The sequence below is a fragment of the Bufo bufo genome, chromosome 2 (genome assembly GCF_905171765.1).
Source record: "Bufo bufo chromosome 2, aBufBuf1.1, whole genome shotgun sequence".
Lineage (NCBI taxonomy): Eukaryota > Metazoa > Chordata > Amphibia > Anura > Bufonidae > Bufo > Bufo bufo.
Window position 1 is genome coordinate 428,207,223 of NC_053390.1, and position 18,458 is coordinate 428,225,680.

The following is an 18,458-nucleotide window of genomic DNA, read 5'->3' on the forward strand; positions in this document are numbered from 1 at the left end:
GTGACATCACCGGGCAGTGCGCTTTCTTCTCAATGAAGGAGGCAGAGCACTATGCTACTTAGCATAGTAAACACCTCCTATGTAAAATATATGCAAATTCTGCAGCAGGCAGGAGAAAGAATGATTCAGGGGGGCGGATGCACAGAGGAGGTGACGCTGTGCGGCAGGAAGTTAGCGCTAACATAAACATCGATGTCAACAATGAGTGGGGGACTGTGGGAGCCCTGAAGAAGAGGAGAAAATACAAGAAAACATATGTGGGGACCTTGAATCGGCTATTAAGAGTGTGTAAACGTATTTAAAAAAAAATGTTTTGATCCCGGACAACCCCTTTAACATGTTTTACTTTTTAACAGCACTGAATATACAGGGGAAGAGTGTATGGTATAGCGAAATAAAAAGATTCCTGTACCCCATAGCCTCAGCACTTAGACTTTGCACACCGCATATTCTGCTGCAGAATTCTACAAGACTTGGCTTAATAAATTTCCTAAGGGCACCTGACAGCCTTAAGTCCATCCTTCCCACACTTGCCCCCATTAACGTCAATGAGCAAAACTGGCATGGCAGTGACTGACAGGCAGCTGTATATATGTGCATACACCAGCAGCCTGTCAAGCATTGCCCGGAGGGACAAGAGAGCCCTCGCCTCATGAATACGCTGGACACAAACTGGGTGTCTGGTGTATTATTTCAGTGCTCCTAGTAGTGAAAGTCCTGGTGGCATAATTGTATGTGGCAGTTGAACACCAGCACAATCAGCTACACGCGGAGGCAAGGTTGTGTGAACAGGCAGCTGCTGACTGGCACTTTTGCTGCCAACAGTTCAGGCCCCTAGAAAAGGTTTGTACTTTGTGAGGAAAAAAACCCACAAACTTTTGTTACATCACGTACCTCTATCTTGTATTGTAACACATCAGTTACTGGTTACTGTGTAAATGTATACCAGGCACTGGCATCTCAGTTACCATCGGGTTACCTGGTTATCTTTGGTGAGAAGTATGTTATTTGGCAAACATAACCATATTTTTACTTTGGGATAATCTACTGAAGACTGGGCAGACAGATGCCCTTAATGTTGTATTAAAAGTATTACATACGACAAGTATAATCGTATTATATTTAGTACAAACCTTGCATCAAAGGCATTTCAAATGACTGTTAATGTCAATTAAAGGTTCTTAAAATGTACAACAAAAAACCTCAGATTGGTTATTCCACAGTGTAAATGGGATAGATATTTTCTCTCTTAAAAAAAAACAAATATTTTCCTAGACTTAGCAATATTAAATACTTACATTTCCCATATTTACATTAGAATTTCTCTGGCCACTTTGTAATAAAATTAGTTAACACGAGAGTTAGAACGAGAATTTTACACACATTGGTGGACATTCATATACATATTATTGTGGCGTATATAAGTCACAGATTTTCTCGCATGGCATTTTGCAGCAAAATCTGCAACATTTCCCTGCTCGCGGTACTTTTCCAAAGTGGCGTAAAAATGGGGCGTGCTGTGGACCAGTTTTTGGATTAGAAAATGGCTTAAATCTACACCAGTAAGGGAGCTGGTATAGATTTAAGTCTGTCGCACGGCCTGCACCTCTACATAACTATGGTGCATCTTCCAGCTGTGCAGAGGGACTCAAGACCAGATAACTACAGAAGTCCTGCATTGGTATTATTCATCTTAGCCTCTTAATATTTAGATACATTTGCTAGAACATTAGACTTCAGATAGGGATGGCCTGTGCTGATCAGTGGGGTGTGACAGCCCACCCGCTATCAATCAGCTGTTCTGCAGTAGCTCCAGTCATTGAAGTGAATGGGAGCAGCATTGCAGTAACCGGTCCACTGCACAACGGACAGAGCTGTGCAGTTCTCCTGCCAACTTCCAGAGCTACTGCTAAAAAGCTGTTCGGTGGTAAAGGAGTGGAAACCCCCTTTAAGCCGAATTTTATAAGCCATCATTCTGATTTAGTAATATGTTTTAATAACCCATACTTGGGCTATTTACTAAAGGTACATGAAAAGGAATTTGAAACACTTTTTAATAAGGCAGCCAACTGTGGCCGAAAATGTGGCACGAACAGTTTATAAAGTTATAGAGAAGTAATATATTAATGAATCCCACATATGAGCATGCCACAATAAATTGTCAGTTTATGATGTTTTCTGTCAGTTATGTTTGATGAGAATATACACAAAAAGAGATTTGTCATTGTGTCCGCTGTTAAGCAATGCCTGTTGGGATGAGAACACACATAATATCACTACTGCACCGCTACAGGCTTCAAATACTGGATTCATTTCACTGTGTTACACAGTTACAATATAGGACTATCCTTCGTCTTACTTGCCAATACACAGAAAGAAAAGTCAATTAACAAATTTTTAAAATGCTTTTGCCGAAGCAATGTTTCCGATTGCACAGTGCCGACTCCCGGTTTACGTAGGAACTTTGGCCCGATTCCCCTCCTGGTGGTAAAGGGGTAAAACTAAATGATGTTGCTGCAGCATTTTCTGTACAAAGTACTGTAGCAGCAAATGTCTACACAAATTGAAAACATCTTTCCATGCATTTTTACACATATATACACATATAGAAAACCATCTAAAACATCCATACTCTTCACCTCTGCAAATGTAGTAAACGCACAATAGCTAGTAAAATAATCACTGCCAAATTACCACAAACGAATAGAGAACTCCCACTTATTGGAGATTTAGTATGACAGCACTTGGATGTTAGTACACATGTTGAACACACTATGCATTAAATTGTTACCAGCACAATTACATGACACACGGACGGTCACAACAAACAGACCAACTGGGCTTAAATTACAAGGAATAGAAAATAATCTGTTAAGTATAATTTACTTAACGGTCCATGGTTGCAGAATGCTATAGAGCTGAACAGTTATCTGGTGCTCGCATACTAGGTGTAAATCACAAGGAATATTAATACTTCTGTCAATCTCATGCCACATAAATATCACGGGAACGTAAACCTCCGCCGCTTTCCTTTAAAGTATAGTCCTTGGCAATATATACTGTCATGTTTCCCTTGCATAGCGTAATTTCACCTAAATGAACACCTTTTTATGGGAAGGAATAAAACTGAAATCTCTCGAAAAATCTGCTCATTATATTAATATTACTACTGAATAAAAATACATCTTCTAAAAATAGTGCCTTAAATACAGTACAGAACACGTATGGGATTTTCCTGTTTGTCCGCAAGCCTTTTACTAAGGTGAGTTACTAGTACAATGGTCTGTTTAGAGGTCTTCCTAGTTAGTTCTTGCTTTAAGTGTTTGGACACTGAAATCACAGAGAACCTACAATAATTTATCCTTGATACAATCAGGCATAACCACAGTGGTAAATAATCACCCGGTGCACAGTGTCTAAGCCACAAATAATCACCCTGACAGCCATGTTGTAGCATGCAGAAGCTACTTGTTAAGTCATTATAAAAGGTGGAATAATATCTACAATAGGTATACAAGCCTACAACCCTGATTTACTAAAATGGTCACTGGGAGCTGCAGCGGCTGTATTACATGGTGGAACGTATACTATGGAAGTAGAATTCTGTGTCACGATCCCACAGAAGGCATTTACGGGACTTCAGTCCTCTTCTGCCTCAAGTGTGCACTACAGTGTTTTACTGAGAAGTTCCAGTGTGGACTCTTATTCTTAGCTGCCGTTGTCGTTAGAGACTGTTACAGGGTCTCCTTTAGATTCTTTGGAACTTGGTGAGGTTTTCTTTTGCTTCTGCTTTGATTTCTTTAGCATATGAACCTAAAACACAATAGACATACAAAAAGGTCATAAGCCAAACTCTTAGGTACCTTAATTCATATGACGTATCTACAAAGAGGAGTGGTCCAATATGTAAAAAGCAGTACCTGCCCGATTTGGCTCGGCTGCCTTGAAGATTGCAGTGCTTTTTATTTTTATATTTTTGTTGCAGACCTCCCCCATACCAGAGATATGGTACTCAATAATTCCAGCATGCATTATGTAAATGTGCCTGTCGTTAGCCAAGGGGGTGGCCACCAAGTAGGAGTCTTCTTCACTACTCTGATGTTGTCCAATCAGTGCAGATAGCGTCAGAGGCAAGTTCAATATGGCCTCACAAAATGTACCTTATCTCGCGAGACCATACTGTGTGTTCACTTCAGCCTGGAGTCACTGGCAGTGATCAGAGGGATGCATACTAGACAGTCCTACTTATTCAGAATAGGGTTAAGTAATGTCAAATTTTTGTTCACTTTTGATACGTCATGGGGTAAAATTGAAGGCGTTGGTGTAAACAGAGGTTTCTGAGACGAGTCCCAGTTATATATTGGTCATGAGAGATTTTAACCCCTTAAGGACCGGGCTCATTTTCACCTTCAGGACCAGGCCATTTTTTGCAAATCTGACCAGTGTCACTTTATGTGGTGATAACTTTAAAACGCTTTGACTTATCCAGGCCATTCTGAGATTGTTTTTTCGTCACATATTGTACTTCATGACACTGGTAAAATGGAGTTAAAAAAATTCATTTTTATTTATAAAAAAAATAACAAATTTGCCAAAAAATTTGAAAATTTCAATTTCTCTACTTCTAGAATACATATTTATACCTACAAAAATAGTTATTACTTTACATTTCCCATATGTCTTCTTCATGTTAGGATCATTTTGGGAATTACATTTTATTTTTGGGGGACGTTACAAAGCTTAGAAGTAAATCTTGAAATTTCTCATAAATTTTCAAAAACCAACTTTTTAAGGACCAGTTCAGGTCTGAAATCACTTTGTGAAGCTTACATGATAGAAACCACCCAAAAATGACCCCATTCTAGAAACTACACCCCTCAAGTAGTGTTGAGCGAACTTCTGTTTTAAGTTCGGCGTCTAAAGTTCGGCTTCCGGTTAGCGAAGAATCCCGATATGGATTCTGAATTCCGTTGTGGTCCGTGGTAGCGGAATCAATAATGGCCAATTATTGATTCCGCTACCACGGACCACAACGGAATTCGGAATCCATATCGGGATTCTCCGCTAACCGGAAGCCGAACTTTAGACGCCGAACTTAAAACAGAAGTTCGCTCAACACTACCCTCAAGGTATTCAAAACTGATTTTACAAACGTTGTTAACCCTTTAGGTGTTCCACAAGAATTAATGGAAAATAGAGATACAATTTCAAAATTTCACTTTTTGGCAGATTTTCCATTTAAATATTTTTTTTTCCAGTTACAAAGCAAGGGTTAACAGCCAAACAAAACTCAATATTTATGGCCCTGATTTTGTAGTTTACAGGAACAACCCATGTGGTCGTAAACTGCTGTACAGGCACACGGCAGGGCGCAGAAGGAAAGGAAAGCCATACGGTTTTTGGAAAGCAGATTTTGCTAGACTGTTTTTTTTTTTTACACCATGTCCCATTTGAAGCCCCCCTGATGCACCCCTAGAGAAGTTTTGTTGGTAGTAGTTTAGGGTACATATGATTTTTGGTTGCTCTATATTACACTTTTTGTGAGGCAAGGTAACAAGAAATAGCTTTTTTGGCACAGTTTATTTTTTTGTTATTTACAACATTCATCTGACAGGTTAGATCATGTGGTATTTTTATAGAGCAGGTTGTCACGGATGCGATACCTAATATGTATACCATTTTTTTATTTATGTAAGTTTTACACAATAATATCATTTTTGAAACAAAAAAAAAAAATCATGTTATAGTGTCTCCATAGTTCCGGTATGGAAAGGGTTAAACGGCTGACATCACAGCACAGATGTCAGCCGTTTATACCAGAGTGTCAGCAATGTGCTGACACTCTGGTATACCCACTGGACGCTAGGGCTGCACGATATATGGGAATTTTGTGCGATTGTGATTAGGGCCCTAAAAATTGCGATAACGATATGCGATACGATATTTTAAGGGAATTGTGCTAAAGGGTCTATTTGCTTGGATTTTCAAGGCAAAAGCACACACAAATTACTGATAATGCTGAAATGTAGTTATGCTTAACTCCAGAACTGAAATGCACAGTGTTTTTCAAAATAAAACATCTTTTACTAAATGAAAAAACATATTTGCATTACTGCAAAAGTACAAAATACAAAACTTGCCAGATAAACAGAATAAATAGAAGAACATTTGTTCATTAAAATAACGACTTGCCTCCAGCACCTCCTCCCTCCCCGTACTGTAACTCATGTATCGCCGGCCGCGCTGTGCAGCATAGCGGCCGGCGATACATCCGTGTCAGCCACGTAAAAAGTCAACCATCGCTTTTTGGGGGAAAAAGTTTGTCTTATAAAGCGAAAAATATGGTAATACAATTGCAGCATTTTTGGGTCGGCCAATTGGCGATTGTGATATGGCGATGGCAATATATTGTGCAGGCCTACTGGACGCCGGCATAAAATCATTCAGGGGTGGGTGAAAAAAATCTTTATTTTGGGCATTTTAAAGTTTCTGATTCCCGCGCTGCAACTGACCTGCGGTTTGCTGCGATTGCCGATACGCCGCCCCCCCGGCGTTGTGACAGGATGCCCGCTGAATGATTTCAGCGGGCATCCTGTTCCGATTAACCCCCGCCTCGCCGCAATCGCGTTTTAAACCCATGACGTACCGGTACGTCATGTGTCCTTAAGGACTCGGGAAACATGCCGTACCGGTACGTCATGTGTCCGTAAGGGGTTAAAAGCAAGTCTCTTCTGTTCCATAACTGATGTTTGCAGGAAGTCCGAATCAATTACAACATAGATAAAGGTCTTCAGCAATGGTAATACTTCTTACATAATGCATATGAGTAGTGATGAGCAAAGCGAGCTTTGGATGTTACATCCGAAGTCGCTTTGTTCAAAACTTCAGATTAATACTACAGCACTACTACAGATTAATATTACAGCATTAAAATGTATAGGCCCGGTTTAGCCGCAATTAGTTATTCGTGAAGTCACACATGACTTTGTTAAATAACTTCGGTAGTTGATTTTTAAAGTGGAAAACCACTTTAAAACTTGAAACCAAATTTGGCTTCAATTCCGACTGGTACCTCGGAACCAAAACTAGTTAGATTTTAAGTTGTAGAGTGGTAAATACCACCATTTAATATTGCATACAATGTGGTGAGAAGCGGGAAAAAAATTCAAAATAGGTTAAATTTGTAAAAAAAAAAAAAAAAGAAAAAATAATACAAATATTCCGCCACAGTTTTATGGGCTTTCATTATGCGGTAAAACAGACTTGTGCACTTCATTCTCCAGGTCAGAACTATTACGGCGATACCACATATGTATAGTTTTTCTTGCGTTTTAATACTGAAAAAAAAAAAAACGTTTAAAAAAAAATTATGACCCCCATAACTTTTTTTTATAGTTAAGTCTATGGAGATGTATGAGGGCTCATTTTTTGCGGGACAATCTGTAATTTTTGATAATACCATTTTGGGGTGTGTATGACTTTGATAACGGTGATGAAAAAACTGTGAATTAGCCGTTTTTTGTTTTTTTTTTCCATTGCGTCATTTACTGTATGGTCTACGTTTCTTTTTATACCGCCAATTGTGGAAATTAACAGTGGGTGTCTGCTGTATGAAACAGCAGGCACCCGGCGGCTATGGTGCTCAGATCCATCTTTAAAGACCAGACATCTGCCGTACATGTACGGCGGATGTAAGGAAGGAGTTAAGGAAGCAGTCAAGGACGTCTGGCACTGCTGGACCACCATGACTGCAGCCTACAAGCTGGAGGCACTTTTTAGCTAAATTTTTCTTGCTAAAAAGTTCATCTAATAGTCAAAAAAAATAAGGTATAGGAATATGATATCACTGGGATGATAAAGACCCACAGAATAAAAGTTAACATGTATATTTATACCACATGGTAAACAGAGTAAACACATCCCCAAAAACTATGGCAGACTTGCTTTTTTTTTTTTTTTAAAGGCAAATTTTTTTTTTATTGAGATGTCAATCTGACCTGAGTAATCCACAAATATAGATCCTGCAATCCTCCATGAGGCTTTTTTCAGGAGCAGTGACAAATAAATCAGTACTTCAGAGTGTGACTTGAAAGTAACCAACCCATTTTGGGGATGAACATTACACTGTTTTCGTTATAAATATGTCCCAGTATTTTATTGAAGCCCCTTCAATGAATATAACTGGACAATGTGATCTTTGGACAAAATAACGTGCCTCCCAGTTATAAAACAATTGGTTGACTGGAAAAGTACCACAACTAGGTGACTGATTTATTTTTATTTGTCTTACCTTTGGTCCAGCAGCAGAAATAATTATTTGTCCTGGTGGCTGGATCCAGGGCTCACCATCTACTTGGACTGGAATAGGTCTTAAAAGTGTCACTCGGAAGTAGGAGCCCTGAGCAATTCGAATACCTGAACGAAGTCCTCCTTGAACTTGGCCCTGGCCCACAAAGAAAAAAATATATTGCTAATATTATGTAAGTCACTTCCCTTTATAATGTAAAATATACTACTTCACAATGGCTGACACTCTCTGACACCTCCTCCCCTGCTGAACTCTCTTATAGCGGATTTAATTTCACTCACACGCACCATCCCGGCTGCTAACATGGTGGAGGAGTTGGTCTTCTCCCATCAGACACCTGCTCCTACAGCCAAACTCCACTGCCACCCTCCATTACGCTCACTTAATTTGAAGTACACTCTGTCCGCATCTACTCTCCCTCCAACCCTCCAAGTAACTGTCATTTACTGCCCCCCAGGCCCAGCCACCATCTTTCTTGACCACTTTAACACCTGGCTCCTACACTTTCTTTCTGCCGACATCCCCACTATCATCATGGGCGACTTCAACATCCCTACTGACAACTGTCACTCAGCCGCCTCTAAACTCCTATCACTCTCTTCCTCCTTCAGCCTCTCGCAATGGTCTTCCGCTCCCACCCACAGAGATGGTTACGCTCGATCTTCGCTTTACCCACCTCTGCTCCCTATCTAACCTTTCTAATTCGCCTCTCCCCCTATCCGACCACAACCTACTCACCTTCTCTTCTGCTGCTCCCCAAGTCCAAACACTAACACACCCCCGCAGGAACCTTAAACATCTCGACTTTCACTTGCTTTCTGACTCTCTTCACCCACTCTCTACCATTTGTTCCCTCCAAGACCCAGATACTGCCACCATCCTGTATAACACCACAATAAGTACAGCTCTGGACTCAGTTGCCCGTCTCACACACAATAAAATCCGAAAAATCAACAGACAACCCTGGCACACCAACCTGACCAAAAAACTCAGACAAGCTTTCAGGGCTGCAGAACGGCAATGGAATAAAATCCCATTCTAAGGATCACTTCACCGCATACAAGCAATCCCTTTTAATTTTCAAATCCTCACTCGCTGATGCAAAACAGGCCTACTTCTCATCTCTCATATCTTCCCTGTCCCACAGCCCTAAACAACTTTTTAACACTTAACTCCCTTCTCCGTCCCCCAGCGCCCCTACCCTCTCATCTCAGCTGAGGACTTTGCCACATACTTCAAACAAAGATAGACAACATTAGAGAAAGCTTCAGTGCACAGTCCACACAGACCCTCTACACAACTGCTCAGTCCTCTTCTCACAAAACCAGCTTCTCCACCATTACAGAAGAAAAACTCTCCACTCTACTCTCCAGATCACATCTCACCACCTGTACACTTGACCCAATCCCATCCCACCTCATCCCTAATCTCACCACAGTGTTTATCCCAGCCCTAATTCATCTCTTCAACCTATCACTAACTTCTGGTGTCTTCCCCTCTGGTTTTAAACATGCTACCATTATAACCATCCTCCAAAAGCCTTCACTTGACCCATCTGCTTTGTCCAGTTTTCGCCCCATATCACTTCTTCCATTTGCCTCAAAGCTACTTGAGCAACATGTCCATTCTGAACTGTCCTCTCACCTCTCCTGCCTCTTTGACTTCCTACAATCTGGCTTTCGACCCACCACTGAACGGAGACTAATAATGTACTGCTAGTCTGTAGAACCTAGTCTAGAATCCATGTACACAATGCAGTTGAAGACTGAGAAGCAGCCAAAAAGCAGATCTGTGGAAGAAACTCGCTATACTTCAGATATGTCATCAATACCAGATCGTTAGGGTCCAAGTGAATTGAACTGGAGCCGAACTGCAGCACTTAAGTCAGGACACTACATAGTGCAGGGTTCTGCAACCTTCGGCACTCCAGCTGTTGTAAAACTACTACATATTCATTTCTACGAGAGTTCTGAGTATGCATTCTGGGAGTTGTAGCTTTACAACAGCTGGAGTGCCGGATGTTGACCACCCCTGACATAATGGATGGAACCTTTTGCTTTTAGCTCCGACCACTTATGTCTCTAGCAAGGACGGATGCTACAAATAGCTTATCGGTGGAGGTGATGTGTCGGACCTATCCTGAGGATCTATAAAAAAAAAAGGTGAAAAATCCCTTTAATGAATCTACAGCAAGCTCATTATTGCTGCAGATTCTGTACAGAGAAGCTACAAATTAGTTATACTTTGTTACAGGTATTCTTTCGAAACGTATAGCCTTTTATACTGTGTATTCTGCTCATGGCCTTTTTAATACACTGAAAGGAAACTGGAATGTTTTCACAGGACTCCTGTGTAGCAATAGACTTCTTCCATAATTTCATAGTTTACTGGACTCCAGGTCTATCTGTGTGCTCTTGGATTGTCCACATAATGGCTTTCACTGTTGTTCGCTGGAGTCCTACAGCCTTAAAGGGGTTGGGTCACTTCAACAAACAGCATTTATCATGTAGAAAAAAACTAATACAAGCAATTTACTAATGTATTGTTATTATCAATATTACTTCCTTTGCTGGGTGGATTCATTTTTCCATTGCATTATAAATTGCTCATTTCCATGGATACGACCACCTTGAAAATCACCAGCAGTGGTTGTACTTGCACAGTATAGTAAAAAGCACCGGCATCTCAGGTGGCCCGAACCGTGGGAGCTCACATAGGCTGGTGCAACAACTGATGGATTACAGGGTGGTCATAACCATGGAAACAAGCAGTGTATAATGTGAGGTAAAAATTAATCCAGCCAGCAAAGGAAGCAATATGGATGTAGAGGGAAGGAGTAGTATGCAAATATATGTCCTTTAATATATACATATGTTGGCCCTGTTTGGCCAGTATATGTGGGGATATATTTGTATTATATAATATGCCCCAGGTTTATATTGGGTATATATATATATATATATATATATATATATATATATATATATATATATATGCCCCAAGCATCTATATAGATATATATATATTTATAATATAGCCAAATCATGACCCCAGTCATGGGTGCCCCTTCCCCAGCCTCATCCCCCTGCAGGCGCATACCAGTGCGCCTGCAGAAGGGCGATGCCGCCAAGATAGCTAGACAATTGTGGTGCGACTACTTCAAAAGACAGGGGATCAATAATGATTCCCTGCCTTTTGATAACATCTCCAGAGGTATGTACACGTACCTCTGGAGATGCGGTCACAGAAGATGCGCACGGCAGGGACGCGCGGGCTTGTGCGGTGATGTCATATTGCCACGCCAGCCCACGTGTCCTTGCCTGCAGGCTGCCCAGAAGCGAGCGCTGGCGGATTTAAATAGTCCGGCGGCACTGCGTTCGGGAGTTACCCCCATACAGCCCCAGTAGGAGAGCGCAGCCAGCGCTCAGAGGAGGAGAGCGGCCCACAGCCCCCAGGACAGTGCAGGCAGCGCTCAGAACAAAAGAAGGACCCGACCTGCCCAAAAGACATCCCCCCAATAAGCGCAGGCAGCGCTGCGGGGAAAAGAGTGGGAAACCCCACCTGAAGGAGAACGCAGGCAGCGCTCAGGAGAGAGATGCAGCTCCATGGAAGGAGCTTGACCCTGGAGATGGCTGAGTAACCCTTTACCCCTCTACACCAACCAATCAGTTACCCCTTCCCTGAACCCTCTCATCTCTGTACCTCTAGCCCTGCAATTACCCCCGCTGGGTTTCATCCCTGGTGATGCTCTGCCAGGCCTCTACTGCAACTGTCTTAAGTTCCTGCTTGTTCTTGGGGCATTTTCCCTTCAGTTTTGTCTTCAGCAAGTGAAATGCATGCTCAATCGGATTCAGGTCAGGTGATTGACTTAGCCATTGCATAATATTCCACTTCTTTCCCTTAAAAAACTCCTTGGTTGCTTTTGCAATATGCTTTGGGTCATTGTCCATCTGCACTGTGAAGCGCCGTCCAATGAGTTCTGAAGCATTTGGCTGAATATGAGCAGATAATATTGCCCGAAACCCTTCAGAATTCATCCTGCTGCTTTTGTCAGCAGTTACATCATCAATAAATACAGGAGAACCGGTTCCATTGGCAGCCATACATGCCCACGCCATGACACTACCACCACCATGCTTCACTGATGAGGTGGTATGCTTAAGATCATGAGCAGTTCCTTTCCTTCTCCATACTCTTCTCATCACTCTGGTACAAGTTTATATTGGTCTCGTCTGTCCATAGGATGTTGTTCCAGAACTGTGAAGGCTTTTTTAGATGTCGTTTGGCAAACTCTAATCTGGCCTTCCTGTTTTTGAGGCTCGCCAATGGTTTACATTTTGTGGTGAACCCTCTGTATTCACTTTGGTGAAGTCTTCTCTTGATTGTTGACTTTGAAACACATACACCTACCTCCTGGAGAGTGTTCTTGATCTGGCCAACTGTTGTGAAGGGTGTTGTGAAGAAAGAATTCTTCGGTCATCCACCACAGTTGTTTTCCGTGGTCTTCCGAGTCTTTTGGTGTTGCTAAGCTCACCGCTGCGTTCCTTCTTTTTAAGTTGTTTTGGCCACACCTAATGTTTTTGCTATCTCTCTGATAATTGTTCCATTACTTTTGTCCCCTTAACAAGTGGGAGGCACATATGCAAACTGTCTGCAGTTAAAGCGATGTCCCAATATTTATGGACCTGACTGTATATGTATGCGAGTATAAGGCCGAATGCACACAGCCGTGGAACACGGACGTGAGCGGTCTGTGGTATCCCGGCCTGGCATCCTGCTCACAGCAGGAGCGCACGGCGTCAATGGTTGCTATGACGCCGTGCGAATCATGCCGCCGCTGCACTACAGTAATACACTCGTATGATCTATACGAGTGTATTACTGTAGTGCAGCGGCGGCATGAAGCGCACGGGTTCATAGCAACCAATGACGCCGTGCGCTCCTGCTGTCAGCAGGATGCCAGGCCGGGATACCAAGGACCGCTCACGTCCGTGTTCCACATTCATGTGCATTTGGCCTAATGCTTAAGTAGATTTTGGGGTGAAATTGTGTAAGATATTGTACTGTGTGTAGTGTAGTGCTATTACTGTACTGTGGTGTGTGCGTCTATATGTATATATATATATATATATATATATATATATATATATATATATATATATACACACAGTACAGACCAAAAGTTTGGACACACCTTCTCATTCAAAGAGTTTTCATGACTATGAAAATTGTAGATTCACACTGAAGGCATCAAAACTATGAATTAACACATGTGGAATTATATACATAACAAACAAGTGTGAAACAACTGAAAATATGTCATATTCTAGGTTCTTCAAAGTAGCCACCTTTCGCTTTGATTACTGCTTTGCACACTCTTGGCATTCTCTTGATGAGCTTCAAGAGGTAGTCCCCTGAAATGGTTTTCACTTCACAGGTGTGCCCTGTCAGGTTTAATAAGTGGGATTTCTTGCCTTATAAATGGGGTTGGGACCATCAGTTGCGTTGAGGAGAAGTCAGGTGGATACACAGCTGATAGTCCTATTGAATAGACTGTTAGAATTTGTATTATGGCAAGAAAAAAGCAGCTAAGTAATGAAAAACGAGTGGCCATCATTACTTTAAGAAGTGAAGGTCAGTCAGTCAGCCGAAAAATTGGGAAAACTTTGAAAGTAAGGGCTATTTGACCATGAAGGAGAGTGATGGGGTGCTGTGCCAGATGACCTGGCCTCCACAGTCACCGGACCTGAACCCAATCGAGATGGTTTGGGGTGAGCTGGACCGCAGAGTGAAGGCAAAAAGGGCCAACAAGTGCTAAGCATCTTTGGGAACTCCTTCAAGACTGTTGAAAGACCATTTCAGGGGACTACCTCTTGAAGCTCATCAAGAGAATGCCAAGAGTGTGCAAAGCAGTAATCAAAGCAAAATGTGGCTACTTTGAAGAACCTAGAATATGACATATTTTCAGTTGTTTCACACTTGTTTGTTATGTATATAATTCCACATGTGTTAATTCATAGTTTTGATGCGTTCATAGTCATGAAAATAAAGAAAACTCTTTGAATGAGAAGGTGTGTCCAAACTTTTGGTCTGTACTGTATATATTAGGGGATCAGCTCTGTTTCGGGAGTCATTCTCACTTATATCTTCAGGACACCAAGTTTAAGATCCAAAAACGGTGCTTTATTGCGGCACATCCGCATAAACAAACAATAATACAAAATAATAAACACTCGCCCGTCCAGGCTCTAACTAAACATACTGTAATATTCCTGACTCACCTAAGTCCCTGTTCACACTCTGAACACATGCGGCTTTCTGAGCCAATGTCCCACAGCCTCCTGGCTGTACAGAGCACAGTACGCCCACTGTCTCCAGTCCAGTGTCTCAGCACACATGGGGAATAGTGGTCTCTCAGCCCTCCTGGCTTGGACCACACAGAGCCTCCAGGCCTCTGTCCACAGGTAACACACTCCCCCCTTGCTGACACCCTGGGAGGTGCTTTGTGCCAGCCTGATTACCTCCAGCTGGTCTCGCCTGTGGTGGAATAGGGGTGTGGACCAAACTATCCACCCCTTCCTTGCCTCTACTCTGCGTGAGACCTGTCACTGTCTCACTAATATATATATATATATATATATATCGTATTATTAGACTTTATACTTGCTATTGTGTTAATAAATATACTTTATTGTTCATAGTAAAGTGTATAGTCTTTAATGGTCGCTGCCGTAGTAGCAGTAGCAAAACGCACGTGGTTCAGTGTAGTGTAAACTGCCTAAATAAAGTACGTTAAAAACACTTTATTTCATTTTATTAAAAAGTAATCTCCACAAATATAGGCTGATAGGGTAAACTGGAACTGATTCAGACCAATAATTATACTGGTTCCTAAATTGACCCTACCACAAGAACTCCTTATTGTGTATAGGAGTATGGAAAACAAAGGAACACTCCTGTTGCAGTCCTAAGAGTATATCTGCACTAGTCCCTCAGGGCTGCAGTCCCTATAGACAGTGCGTACCCTATTTCTGTATAGGACCAATATGCAGGAGGAATGTGGGGAGTAAGTATTATGGTGACGAATGCTAGGGTTCTAACTAAACGGGGACATGGGGCCCATGAGATATCTCCAGATTTGGATGAAACTGATGTCTATAAATTGGGGGGGGGGGCGTGGCTAGCCAAGCATGTGAGCGGCCGCAGGTCCGGTGAGCTCCCGCATACCCTCGGCATATTATCCTGATAACCGCATCATATGCCATAATCTGATCCCTACAACTTACCTGACGGTGCCGATAGAGGGACATCCAAGATGGCGCCGGACCAGACACGCTGAGGCGCCGAGAGCGCGCTGGAAAGGTACAGCGGGAAGCGGCAGCTAAGCTGGGCAAGTATGCCTGTAATACAGCATCAACCCCAGCAAAGAACAGCAGTGGCAACAGACACAATCCTCCTACTGATTCGGAGGAAGAAGATACCGCTGCAGGCGCTGCACCCAGGCATGTCTCTGGCATAAGTGACTCCCTGCTAACTTATAAAGACAGAGCTGAGATGGATGCAGATATGGAGCCAGAAGAACCCACTCTTGAAGACGTCCTGCGAGCCATCACTAAGTGCAGTAAGTCCTTAACTGCTCTTACAATGCAAGTAGGTACTATTAAAGAGGACGTGTCTATAGTGCGCCATGATTTAAAACGGTTGGCGGAGCGTACCACTGCTTTAGAAGGCCGCATGGGGGATCTGGAGGACGCCATACCACCTCTGAGAAGGGAAACAAGTGAGCTTGCCCGCAAGCTAGCTGTTATTGCGGACAAACAGGACGATTTGGAAAACAGTCTACGCAGAAATAATGTGCGTATAGTGGGAGTACCGGAAAAAGTGGAAGGGCAGAACCCTACTGACTTCTTTGAAAATTGGATTAAAGAGCAATTTGGGCCTAAATCCCTTACTCCGCTTTTTGCAGTAGAAAGAGCGCATCGGGTTCCGACCCGACCATTACCACCGGGAGCCCCACCCAGACCAGTGCTCATGAAAATACTTCACTATAAAGATCGCGGCAATTAAGGCGAGAGACAAAAAGAAGGGAGAGGCGCTCATAGGGTGGTGGGTAACGATAATGCGGTTTAGAGAAATGGAAGGAGTGTGCTAACCTTTTGGTGTTGTGCTGGTTAAAGCACAACGTCCGTGAGGGCAGATACACAGAGAGAAGGGGGGGGGGGGTCGGTGCTGCCATAACCCGTTCGGTCTCTTTGGATGGAGTTGCCAAAAACTCCTAGGGACTGTGGAGGAAGTGGTGGCTGGAAGTGGTGCAAACCATCCATCACTATAAAGATCGGGACATTATCCTCAGAAAAGCTCGTGAAATGCCTGCAATGTCTATCAACGGCCAGAAGGTGTCACTCTTTCCCGACTATTCTCTGGATATCCAGAAAAGAAGGGCGAAATTCCTGGATATAAAGCGTTGCCTGTGAGGTCTCAACGTGGCCTATTCTATGCTTTATCCGGCAATATTGAGAGTAGTTGCCTTTGGGACTACCAAATTTTTTGAAGACCCAAGAGAAGCGGTGCGATGGCTGGATCGTCATGAGCGACAACTCCGCGCGGCGGAACCACAGGCAGACAGGGACTGAATTATCTCTTCTTCTGATTGCCATTGAATACTTGAGTATACTGCACTGAATGCATGCATGAGAACGTGCGCCTGAATGTCTGTGCTGCTATGTACTAGAGTTTCCATTTTTAGTTGCACTGTTTTTCCCTTTCTAACAAAAGATAACAGGGATCCATAGAAATTATATAATATAGATAGGTTTGAGATTACATTGAAATTGCATAGTCCGAGGGGTTGATCGTGGTGAGTCCATGGACTTTATAGGCCCCAATGATTGCAAATTCTATTTTTATTGTTCTGTGTTACATGGTTCAGAGTTCATTTTTGTATCTTACCACCAAACCCGGTAGTGCTGACGGGTTTTGGTTATTGATCCCGCGGTCCTCTCATGGGAGTTGTTGCGGGGACCTGTTGGCACAGCCGATGTCCGTCCTTTGGTTCTAACTATTTACATGGGGTAGGGATGGGGGGTTCCAAAGGTCGCGGTTGGGGAAACTCGAGTTCTTAAGAAGTACGCTCTAATTAGTCACTTGCTGATGTTTGATGACTATGGCTAGTTCCGTAAATCTTCTGAGCTGGAATGTGAGAGGGATCAAGGACGCCAACAAAAGAAAAGCAGTTTTAGACAATGTACGACAGCACCAGCCTTTAATATGTTGTTTGCAGGAAACTCACTTGCTCATCTCTGACACTCATTTGCTCACTCCTTTCTGGGCTGGACATAGCTTCCATGCTACGTATTCGTCATACGCCAGGGGAGTGAGCATTTTGGTTCATAAAAATATTCCATTTACCTGCATCACTAAAAAAATTGATGAGGAAGGGAGGTATATATATTTGCACTGCACTTTATTTAATGTTGAATGCGTTCTTATAGGGATTTTATATCCCCCCCACCCTACTCTCCGCTGCTAATAAGGAAGGTGATCTCCTTTATTGCGGACTTGCCACAGGTTCCCACTCTACTTTTTGGTGACTTTAATACTGTTCCCTGTCCAAAACTAGACAAGCTCAGCCAGACCTCTAGTGTGATTAATGAGGGTGTTACTCCCTTCACGCGCCTAATACAGGAGGCGGCGCTTTTTGACTTCTGGAGAATGAGAAACCCGGATGCGAAACAGTATTCTTGTCACTCTAGCTCGTATGGCTTTGTCTAGAATTGACTTGGTGCTAGGAAATGAGGCTATGGGCCGTTTTGTACGAGACATTCTTTACCTCCCTAGGAGGTTGTCTGATCATTCTCCGTTACTGACAATCATTGCCTTGCAGCCGCGCTTGCATCAGGGAGACAGGTGTTGGAAATTTAACCCGAATTGGCTGCATATACTAGTGGATGTAGCGGATGTTAAGCAGCAGTTGACAGAATTTTTCACTTTTAATTTAAACTACTGCCTCACGGAGGATTGTTTGTGATGCGCTGAAAGCCTTTTTACGGGGTCTTCTGATAGCGAGGATTAATGGGAGGAAAAAGGAGACTAGAGAAAAGGTGAGGAGACTGACGCAAGATGTAGCGGAAAGAGAAGCTGAGTTTATTTT

General features: G+C 42.7%; 1 protein-coding gene across 1 annotated transcript in view; it reads right to left on the reverse strand.

The window, feature by feature from the left end:
* Nucleotides 1–1,542: 1,542 nt before the first annotated feature.
* Nucleotides 1,543–18,458, reverse strand: part of DGKQ (diacylglycerol kinase theta) — a 144,238-nt gene continuing 127,322 nt past the window's right edge. Inside the window, exons 22-23 of the mRNA XM_040417386.1 lie at nt 8,291–8,443; nt 1,543–3,813 (exon numbers count right to left, since the gene is read on the reverse strand). Of these exons, the coding sequence (XP_040273320.1) occupies nt 3,709–3,813; nt 8,291–8,443 (258 nt within the window). The 3' untranslated portion in view covers nt 1,543–3,708. The remainder of the gene's footprint in view (nt 3,814–8,290; nt 8,444–18,458) is intronic.